This window comes from Nansenia antarctica (assembly GCF_963989245.1).
Source record: "Nansenia antarctica genome assembly, chromosome: 2".
Classification (NCBI taxonomy): domain Eukaryota; kingdom Metazoa; phylum Chordata; class Actinopteri; order Argentiniformes; family Microstomatidae; genus Nansenia; species Nansenia antarctica.
In genome coordinates, this window is record NC_137675.1 from 10,155,263 (window position 1) to 10,166,981 (window position 11,719).

General features: G+C 43.0%; 1 protein-coding gene across 1 annotated transcript; it reads left to right on the plus strand.

Moving 5' to 3' along the window:
- Positions 1–7,597: 7,597 nt before the first annotated feature.
- LOC308149777 (F-box only protein 47-like) lies at positions 7,598–11,205 on the plus strand (the record flags this gene model as incomplete). The annotated part of the gene is made up of 10 exons (XM_080522667.1): positions 7,598–7,763; positions 7,960–8,112; positions 8,368–8,444; positions 8,610–8,687; positions 8,773–8,881; positions 9,040–9,213; positions 9,420–9,542; positions 10,468–10,610; positions 10,764–10,920; positions 11,099–11,205. The coding sequence occupies 10 exons, from the start codon at positions 7,598–7,600 to the stop codon at positions 11,203–11,205; spliced, it is 1,287 nt and encodes a 428-aa protein (XP_080378793.1).
- Positions 11,206–11,719: the final 514 nt, after the last annotated feature.

Below are 11,719 nucleotides of genomic sequence, written 5' to 3' on the forward strand. Positions count from 1 at the left end.
AATACCCCCCTGGCCCCAGATCTGCAGCCAACGTCTATAGTTTGTTGTATGTTGGATTGTCTCACAGTGGTGTGACATGGATGATTCTAGGAGCTGGCTCCAGTATACAGATCTGGGACCTGGCTAACTGTCCAATAACCAAACAATACATCAACTTTGTTATTTCTCTATCTGGTAGAAGCTTGGTCCCAGAATCTGTTTGTGTTTGAGCCAACTTCAGTGACGATTACAGTCATGCCAGTCACACAGTGGATAGCCATAGGACCTGGCTGAAGCACAGAGAGATCTGGGACGAGGTCTGGGTGGAAGGGAGGAGAGATAGATATTTTGCTTTGAGACAGCCAGAGTCAAGCCTCTTCTCAAGAAATGAACTCTTGACCGGTGTTTTTTCCACAACTACAGGCCGGTATCCCTTCTCTCCTTCTTATCTGAAACCCCTTGAACGAGATGTATCAAACCAACTGACTCACAATCTCCTTCAGAACAACCTCTTTGACCCTCACAAATCTGTCTTTCAGGCTGGGCACTCTACTGAGACTGCTCTGCTTGCTGTCACGGAGGCTCTCCACTCTGCTCGAGCCTCCTCCCTCTCCACAATAGACCTATCGATAAGCCACGCCCCCAAAATAGAAATTGTCCAATCATATCAGAGCAAAAGTCACTACAGGCAGAAAACTCGGACAAACAACTCGCTAATATCTGATGGTGAAAAGCTTCTAGATGAAATATTCTTGTCATCTTTAAAAAAAAACATGTCTATTACTTACTTGTAAATCCGAAATTTGAACTCCCAAGACTGTAAGTCATTGAATGTCATTCAGTCACGGTCGGTCAGTCAGTCACTGTCAGTGAAGAATTTGTGCGAGAGTTGTTTGTTTGTCCGAGTTTTCAAAGGGGGTGTGGCTTAGCGATAGGTCTATTGCTTCTGGCTCAAGCATAGATAACTTTTTCTTGCGTTGACTGATACATAGATGATTCACTCTTCATTCACTTCATTCATTTACTTAGAGAAATGTATTTGTTGTAAGTCGCTTTGGATGAAAGCGTCTGCTAAATGGCAAAAATGTAAATGTAAATGTCCCTCTGTCTTTCTCTGTCTCCTTCACTCTCTCTGTCTCCTTCCCTCCCTCCCTCCCTCTCTCCGTCTCTCTCTGTTTCCTTCCATCTTTTTCCATCTCTCTTCCTTTCTCCATCTTCTTCCCTCCTTCCCACTCTCAGTCTCCCTCCCTCTCTCACCATCGCTGCTGGTCATAAGGATAAGTACATGCTGTATGAGTCATATTCAAGGCCCATGGGTGTTCTTTCTCTCTCTCTCTCTCTCTCTCTCTCTCTCTCTCTCTCTCTCTCTTCCTCTCTCTCTCTCTCTCTCCCTCTCTCTCTCTCTCTCTCTCTCTCTCTCTCCCTCTCTCTCTCTCTCTCTCTCTCTCTCTCTCTCTCTCTCTCTCTCTCTCTCCTCATTGATTTCCTCCAGTTTTCCTTTTTCTATTCCAGAATCGTATTCCAGAACATTATTTTGTCCTCATGATCCAAGACGCGTGTCTGACCTACATAGTATGTTTCTACATGCGTTTTCCGTAACACTCATGAACAGCACATTGCCATAATAGCGATTTCTTTGTTATGCTTGTTGTAAAGAAAAGTTCTATGATGCATTGAAATTACATTAAACTAACATAATAAGATGGTTATCATAATTTTTCAAATCTTTATTAATACGTAATTACAGAAAAAGTAAATGACATTTGTGACGATTTCCATTGACCAATCAACGGTCTGCAGCGTCAAACGTCACACACAGCCAAGCATGGATAGTACCTTTCGCTCCTAGTCAGGAAGGGTAGCTAAAATCAGTACGGGTACTACGGCCCGGTACGGCTCGGTACGGCTCGGTTGGCAGTGGAGAAAGCAAAACAAACCGGGCTCACACGGTACGATACGGTACGATAGTGGAAAAGCGCCAAAAGTCTCAGATGGAAAACACTACCATTCAGAACGCTAACCTCAGTTCAAACCACCAATGACACCATTAACTCCTCATATGAGCAAACACCTATTGCTTTTCAATTAGCAATCATAGCTTTAGCAATAAAAGGGCCAAAGGTGAGCTCTCCTGTGCTGGAGAACAATGGATGCTAACTTTGCAGAGAGGTAGAGCGAGAGGAGTGAGAGTCAGAGGACGAGGAGGACAAGGACGAGGATGAGGACAAGGATGAGGAGAAGGACTAGGATGAGGAGGAGGAGGAGCGAGAGCAAGAGGACGACCAAGACACATCATCGGCCAGCGTGACATTGTTGAGGTTCCTGGCCAGCGGGGGGGGGGGGGGGGGACATCACCATGGGAACATCACCATGTCCGCAGCTATGAATCACCAAGGCGTCCTCCATCACCATTCAATCCTTGGCCCCAATAGTGCAATAGTGCCCATCTCATCACTTTCCTGGACACAATATCCTCACCCCAGACAAGCAGACGGACGGCCCAGGGCAGCCCAGGTACGTTGTCATCTGGGACAATGTACGTTTCCTGGTCCGCAACTGGTTCATCAACAACCCAAGTTTTTCCCATATTTTCCATTTCTCATCCCTATTGAGGAGTTTTTTTTCAGCTTGGCAGTGGAAGGTCTATGAACGCAGGCCCCATGATCGCATACCCCTCCTACAAGCAATAGAGGAAGCATGTGGTGATGTCGTTGCTGAAGCATATCAGGGCTGGATTCGTCATGCCAGGCGATACTTTCCCCGCTGCTTGGCCAGGGAGAACATAGCTTGTGATGTCGATGAGGTCAAGGGGGTAGTGGTGGTCTAGTGGATAGTGAGTTGGACTTGGGATCGGAAGGTTGTGAGTTCAAATCCCGCCTGAAGCCACACCACTACTAGTGTGCCCTTGGGTAAGGCACTTAGCCCTCAGTTACTCCAGGGGGAATGTCCCTGTAATTCGTAATTGTAAGTTGCTTTGGATAAAAGCGTCTGCTAAATGGCAAAATTATTATTAAATGATTAAGTCAAGTCAAGTCAGCTTTATTTATATAGCACGTTTACATACAGCAATGCTGAACCAAAGTGCTTCACAGTTGTAAAATAGATCAAATGCAGGAAATAAATAAGCACAATGCACACAATACAATGCAGTACAAGATATGGTAAAGTTAAAAGAGAAGATAAAAGGATTTAAAACAATAAGACAATAAGAGCCAGGGACCTACAATAAAATCTATAAAATAATAAAAGCCAGGGACCGATAACTAGGTGGGGGGGAAGGCTAGGGAAAACAGGTGTGCTTTAAGGAGGGATTTAAAAATCTCCAGGGTCTGAGGAGGGGGAGGCTGTTTCAAAGTTTAGGTGCAGCAGCCGCAAAGGCTCTGTATGTAGAAGAACATTTTTGAGAAAAACTGTATTACCCTTGGTGTCTGAGATCCACCTGTTTTGTACCCCGGAACCACAAACTGTCTTATTAGCCAACAAAAGGACAGGAGGACAGAAGAAACTCTGGTGACACTCATCAAGCAGTAGACTCAGTAACCAGCTCTGTGACATCTGGTCTGCTAATGTTGTTGGAGTCAATTGTTTTTTCAAGAGTAATTACAATGTAGACATGCGTGGAATGACGAGAAGCTGAATGATTGGGACAGTCCGCTGAGCACATACACACACACACACACACACACATACACACACACACACACACTCACACACACACTCACACACACACACACACACACACACACACACACACACACAAACACACACCCACACCCACACACACACACACACACACACACACACACACACACACACACACACACACACACACACACACACACTCAGCCACCCTATTGTCGTCCATTAAGGACAGTGAGAGCTGTCCTCTATCTGTCACTTAAGTGGAGAGAGATAACTTTGAAATGACAGGGGGCTGATGAGACGAAAGGCTGGATTAGGCCTGGAGAGGGGGGAGAGTGTGTGTGTGTGTGTGTGTGTGTGTGTGTGTGTGTGTGTGTGTGTCTGTGTGTCTGTGTGTCTGTGTGTGTCTGTGTTTATCAGACAGATTGCAGAGAGGTGTCTGTCTATCTGTGTGTCTGTATGTCTGTCTGCCTGCCTGCCTGTCTGTCTGTCAGTCCCTCCTCAGCCACTGCTCTCAGACAGCATCAAACTTCTGTCTCTTCCTGTTGTTGTTATGTAAGTTGTTGTTGTTGTGTAAACTGTTGATGTCTACGTGTCTGCTTGCATGAACCTCAAGTTGATCTCATCAGCATATTCACCAGCGTTTACGCAAGGAGGAGAACGGCCATCAATGTGTCTCTCCATCTCCCCCCCTCTCTCTGTCTCTCTCTCTCTCCATCTCCCTCCCTCTCTCTGTCTCCCCCCCTCTCTGTGTCTCTCTCTCTCCATCTCCCTCCCTCTCTCTGTCTCCCCCCCCTCTCTCTCTCTCTCTCCATCTCCCTCCCTCTCTCTGTCTCCCTTCTTCTCTGTCTCTCTGTCTCACTGTCTCTCTGTCTCTCTTATTCTCTGTTTCTCTCCCTCTGTTTCCCTCCATCTGTCCCTCTCCCTCCCTCTCTCTGTCTCCCTCCCTCTCTGTCTCCCTCTCTCTCTGTCTCCCTCCCTCTCTGTCTCCCTCTCTCTCTGTCTCCCTCCCTCTCTACATCTCCATCCCTCTCTCTGTCTCTCTCAGTCTCACTCCCTCTCACCTTCTCCTTCCCTCTCTCTGTCTCTCTCTCTCTCTCTCCCTCCTTCTCTCCTTTTCCTTCCCTCTCTCTATCTCCCTCCTTCTCTCCTTATCCTTCCCTCTCTCTATCTCCTTCCTTCTCTCCTTATCCCTCCCTCTCTCTATCTCCTTCCTTCTCTCCTTATCCCTCCCTCTCTCTATCTCCCTCCTTCCCCCAGACCGTATTTCCTGGTCTTCAGAAACAACCCCCCAGAATGTAATCATTTGGAGACTATGGAGGCATTTACACTGCAAGTGACACAATTCAGATGTTTTGCTCACATGTGGCACAGATCAGATATGTAACATGAACGTGTAAGCAGTAAAAAAGCACATTGAATCTGATATTCTCTGATCCGATTCAGGCCTCAATCATTATGTGGAAATAAATACCAATCGGACATCTGTCATTTCAACTGTGATCTAAGCGGACAGGTCGGATATATTCCATGTAATTGCGATTGCGATTGCGATTCACAACAGCTGTTTAAAAGTGAAGCGCAACAGTGAAGCTGAAATGGATGAAGACGGGCCAGGACAATAGACAAATGTAAATAACATACATCCATTGCAAGTGTCGGCGGTCTGTTTACTTTCGTTTCCGGTAACCAAACCCTCATGTACGCATGCGGGTTGTTTCAAGTGTTAAGCAAGTGTAAGCAAATGTAAGCACAGGTATTGGATATGGGTCATTTTTAAATGTAGATGTAAGCAGGCATAAAAAAAAACGGATATAGACAAAAAATCTGAACTAGGCATTACGACCTACAGTGTAAATGCGGCCTATGTTGCAATAATCATAATGAATGAATGACTTGTTTGTTTCTTTTGGATCCGTTATAACAAACCCCAACTGGTCAACATTTAGTTCTTAAGTGACCATCAATTTGGATTTAGAGCAAATTGATCCCCTACAATGGCAGTGATGGAATTGATTGAAAAAAATATCCACAAAAATTGAAAGTAAAGATTATACTGTAGGGATATTCGTAGATCTAAAGAAGGCATTTGATACTATTGATCATAGATTATTAATAAGAAAACTTGATAGATATGGAATTAGAGGGATAGCAAATTTATGGATTAGAAACTATCTTGATAATAGACACCAGTATGTACAAATAAACAATGATAAATCTGAACTGCTAAGGGACACATGGGGGTCCCACAAGGTTCAGTGCTGGGTCCAACGCTGTTTATTTTGTACATCAATGATATTTGCAATGTGTCCAAGTTGTTAAATTTTGTTTTGTTTGCAGATGATACAAATTTATTTTGTTCTGGCAAAGATTTGGGGCAGCTTCTGGATACAGTGGAAACGGAACTAAAAACTATAAAACGATGGTTTGACACAAACAAGTTGTCATTGAACTTAGAAAAAACTAAACTTATGATATTTGGAAATCGAAAAATTAATAGTCAAGTACAAATCAAGATAGATAATGTTGAAATTGAAAGAGTTTATGAAAACAATTGTTTGGGAGTTGTTATACCACAAACTATGTTGGAAAACACACATAAACTACTTAAAGACTAACATATCAAATTCTATTGCAATACTGCATAAAACGAAAGACATACTTAATCCAAATTCATTACACATATTGTACCGTTCTCTAATAGTTCCATACATAACTTACTGTGTGGAAGTGTGGGGAAACACATACAAAACAATCACAAATCCAATTTATTTACTACAGAAAAGAGCTATACGAATTATAAACAGAGCTGCCTATCAAGAACCAACTAACAAATTATTCATAAACACCTATGATCTCAAATTTAAAGAATTGGTGGACTTCAAAATGGCACAAGTAATGTATAAAGTAAAAAATAAGATGCTTCCAGACTGTATCCAGAGACTATTTCAAGTTAGACAGAGTAATTACGAACTCAGAGGAATATGTATGTTTATGAAAACAAAGATTAGAACAAATGCAAAACAAAGATGAACAGTTAAAGGAGTTCATTTATGGAATACTTTTGAAAAGGAAATGAAAATGTGTAGTACACTAAAAGGATTTAAAAAAAATAGTTTTAAATAAGATGATTAACAAGTATAAAACAGAGGTTTAAATATAGTTTTTGTTTGGTATTTTTTGAACTTTTTGTTGACATGCGTAAGTGAAATTTTGTTTATAAAAGTTTCAATGTTTTGATTATGCATTCAGGGGGATATGCATACATGTAACAAGGGTAGGCGCAATAAGCCACGGCTTCAGACTACACCTTTTTGGTCCTGGTGTTATGAATTGTGACTGTGTACATTTTTTGGGTTTGTTTTTATATCTGTATTGTGAATTGCATAGGGGACCAAAATAAACATTCTCAATCAAGATGACGGCGCGAGCCGATCGTATTTCGCGGTAGCGCTCCTTGGGTGCGTTCGTACATTTGCTCTGAGAGCGCCGGAACGCACACTGGGTTCAACGTCATAAACGGACCAAGTAATTTGATTGGACAACAGGCATTCCATGAGTGCTGATCAGATTTCCAGAGCGTATTTACGAACGCACCCCTTGTTGTTCAGCGAGTGTCCTCGCGAGGGAGCAGGAACTGCAGCTCGCTGGCTGAGGTAAAACTGTCGGTGACTTAAGTTTAGATAATATTATAGTTTATATATTATATTGTCAAATGTCAGTGGCGTCAATATTTACCAGAACACATAACAGCTTGTGAAGGAGCATTTAAAGGTCAGTAAGGCAACAATTTCAAAGGTTTATTGACAAGTGCCATTCTCCTCAGCTGGTTAAGGCTCTAGCTAGAGTCCGTGCAGCTATCCTAGCCAGCAACTATTCAGTTTGTGGCTAACCACCAAGTTTAACTAACTAGCTATTTCCTTTCGCTTCTAGATTATTTGTGGGACAATAAAGTCTTGACAGTATTCCAGTTATTATGTCGAAATTCACGGAGGTGACCCACAAGTATCACCGCAGACGCCGGCCGTATCCTGTCAGAACCATGACGACCCGCAGTCAGAGTCATCAGGTTCGGGCCAGCGACTGTTTCTTTGAGCAGCTGGCCCCCGAGGTCTTTGAGATGATCCTGGACAGACTCTCTGGTGGGTTCTGTTTGCTTTGGACATTTTTCAGGATGGGTGATTATTTAGATGAGACATATCTATGAGGCTTAACTATTCTGATTGAAGCCGTTACCAGGGGCAGGGTACTAAATGGTCTTAAATATGTATAGCTCCAATGACGTGCATCTGAATTAATGAGATGTTTCTCCCTGCCTCATTGTTTGTTGTGGTAAAGTGTCGCAGATCAGTGTGTTGAGCATGGTGTCCAAGGCCATCAGTCGCCGCATCATGGGCTATGTCTCCACTCAGACCTGGAGGAAGAGGACCATCGTACAGGGGTGTCATCACTCCATCGAGGTGTCCTCACTAGAACACTACACATCGCTGGGTGAGAGGCTCCTCATCAGCTTTATTTGATTAATTTACCTTTATTTTACTTAGTTGGTTGGCCAAGAACACACATGTTTATAATAAACTAATATTCAGAGCCACATTATTTCTGCTGTAATTCTTTATCAGGTAGATAGACCAAAGTATTATTTCTATCTCCTTTCATAGGGGGTCCGATGAGGAAAGCAAGTGGTCCTGGTTGGCAAATATAGTCACTATGTTATATTCTTGTTGTTTTTGCTCATTGTTTCAGGTTTATTGTTCAAGAGATGTACCCTCTTGTTGCCAACAAAGGATAGGCTAACGTTCATATATAGCAAGTTTTCACAGGTAAGACAGAGAGGTGAGGGAGGACAGATGAGGCAATGTTTAGCTGTGTGTGCTCTACAAACATTCTCACATTTCTAAACAAACCAAACAGTTGACAACATTGAATAGATTGTTATTTTCTAGTTAACCATACTTAGACTAACACAGTTGTTACCTCCCACTCAGGTTCCTTGCTTCATGATGGAAGAGTGCATTAAATCAGTGCAATGCCAAGGCTTCTCCAGCTATGGAGCGTTTCTACAGGTGAGAGCCTAGTTACAAAGAACATCAGACAATTTCATATCAAAGGCTGAATCCTGTATTGAGATGGTTAATGTTTGACTGACAGACATTGATAGCCGGCTGGGATGAGCTGGAGTGTCACAGAGTTTTCAACTTCCTGTGCGACTTCACAAATCTACCCCAGAAAATCATGTCAGTGGTCACAGGAAATCCAGGTGAGTGTCTGTCCCTATAAGAGAGAGAGAGAGAGAGAGAGAGAGAGAGAGAGAGAGAGAGAGAGAGAGAGAGAGAGAGAGAGAGAGAAACAAACAGAAAGGCTAATTGAAAGAGTGTGAGAGACGTGAGTGATCCGTATGTCTTTTTTCTCCCTCAGGTTCATGTCAGCTGTTGGAGCAACAGATCCGTCTGTTCTGCAGAAAGGTTCTGTTGGACCCCTGGAAGAACCGCAAGGACACTCTGTTCTGGCTGACCCGCATCCTGAAACCCTGGCCCATTGTCAGCCAAGCCCGGCTGCTGTTCATCCTCTACGGACCACTGCTACCAGACGGTGAGAGGGACAACATGGGCCTTCTCGGTTTCTACCTTAAAAAAACTGGTTGCACTTTTGTACAGTATATAAATCACTTGTTAGTAATTACATGGTGAAATTCTAATGTTAATAATAACAAATGAAATGTTTGTTTTTTGGTTGGCCAGAGTTGCAAGGCAAAGTGTATGTGTAGTGTAAGGGAATGTTCTTTCCAGGTTCGCTAGGCTGGCAGGAGCAGCTGCGTGCTGGGGTGGCCCAGGGCGACCTGGCCAAGGCTCTCATCCTGCTGCTACACAGCGACCTGATAGCCACCGACACCATAATGGACATCCTGGAGGAGCTCATAGGTAACTGCAGTAGCCCAGAGGACTTGGCAACTTTTAATGATTATATTTTACACACCCAGGAATGGTAGACAAACCTTTTACACTCTTTTGTCTGTATACTGTATATACTGTATGTCTGGTCAGTCTACACGTACAGTATGTACCATTACCATAGGATTATAGATTTCACTAAGCAAATGGTGCGATGATGACTGATGTATAGATGATTCACTTACCTTAAGCCTGGTACACATATAAGGATTTTCTGATTATCTGAGAAGGACCCCACACATAAAGATAAAAAATCATGGATTGAACAGTCTTGATCGTATTGTGTGTGGTGTGCTCCAATATACAACCACATGCATAAAGATCTGTCCTCCGACAGTCTGGAGTTTCGCGTGAACAGGGTAGTAGTACCCTGACTGACCTGTAGAGGCAGCCATGTGCTACAGGGAAAATAAAGTCCATAAGAACGAAAAGAAGAAGACGGGTCAGTCAGCTCGCTTCTTGAGTGGCTACATTCCATTCCACGTCACAATCGGACTTGGGAGTTGTCAGTTTTGACCACAGACAATAAGACTTTTGATCGTAAATATTGAACACGTTTAATATTTACGATCGTCGGCCCCGACCATTTTCCGAGCAGATTGTCGGGAGAAATTGACTCTTAACACACCTCACACCACAGGATAATCTTGTAGGATAATCTTTAGAGCCATCCGATAATCGGGCGTTTGCTGTCCTTGGTCGGAAGGGGGGAAATCGGGCCAAAATCGGCCAGATTATCTTTATGTGTGTACCGGGCATGCGATAAATGTACTTCGCTTGTAAGTCGCTTTGGATAAAGGCGTCTGCTAAATGTCAAAAATGTTAATGTAAAGTGTGAATGCTGTGTGTATGAATGACAGTTGTTTTGTTTTGTGCTGGTTCTGTTGGCCTCCAGTCCTCCCCCAGGCATGGCACATGGAGAATGTGGCTCGTCTGTTGTTCCTGTGTGGGAACAGCGTGTGCTGCAGCGTGCTGGCCAACAAGGCCCTCAATGGACGCCTGTTTGAAATCTCACGACTCATTGTGTACCTCGTACTGGTCAGTCACTGCTGCTAAATAACTTTATTATCTGCTCTAGGGTTCCGGTATCTTTTAACCTAAGAGACACATTTCCCCCATTTTGTGCCCACTTAACGGAAGGTACTGCCTGAACCGGCCTGAGCTACTGACATTTCTGGTTCCCCCTCTCAGATGTGTGAGAAGGGAGCGTGCTCCATGAACTGGTCCGTCAAGGTGGTGCAGCAGGTGTGTGAGGTGTTCTCCTCTGCTGACAAGTGGTCCTTCATCCAGGCCGTGGAAAACATGTTCTCAGAGGTTGCCATGGAGATGTACGAGACTATGGTGTCTGGTGAGTTGTTATAGGCACTAAGACTATCGTATCAGATCAGGGTCCAGATTCCTTCAAGCTTTGTAGCACTAAAATAATCTTAAAGTTAAGGGCATATTATTTGGGAACACATTAATAGAAAAACAGTTAAAATAAGTAGACATATGCGGATTTCTAACTGTCAACGATCTTGTCACAGGTAACCATCAAGAAGACATCCAGAGCGCTTTCTTGGAGTTGTCCAGCCTCCTCAACGCCAGTGCTCATTTCCACTCTGTGATTCTCAACATGTTCCTCACAGAGTGAGATCGAGGAGAGGAGTATCCTGCCTTTCATTCCAAAATGTGTATTTGTATGTTACAGTATTGTCACTAATCAGCAAACAGTCCACTATGGTTCAATATGATGTTCAATGTTTTCTGAACTGACTCTACAACTCTAAACCAATACTGCTATTTAAAATGAGAAAATCTGTATGGTGAAATATTTTGGTAATAAAAGCTATGTTTATAAAATGACATGTCTTTCATGTTCTTAATTACATTACATGGCCAGTGCCACAACATTACGCTACTCTCCTCATTTCGTAAGGAAATACTGGGTTCAGATACAGTGTTTCAGATTAGTTTAGAATGGAAGATGAAGAAAGATGACATGTCAAACCGTGAGAAGGCAGCTCAGTGGTTTGTTCTGGTCAGCCAATAGATCATAAATGAACTATTATTTATATATATAACTATATTATATATGATTATTATTATTGTTATATATTAATATATATTATATTATTATATAGAGTGATAAAGGGCATTATTTTGGG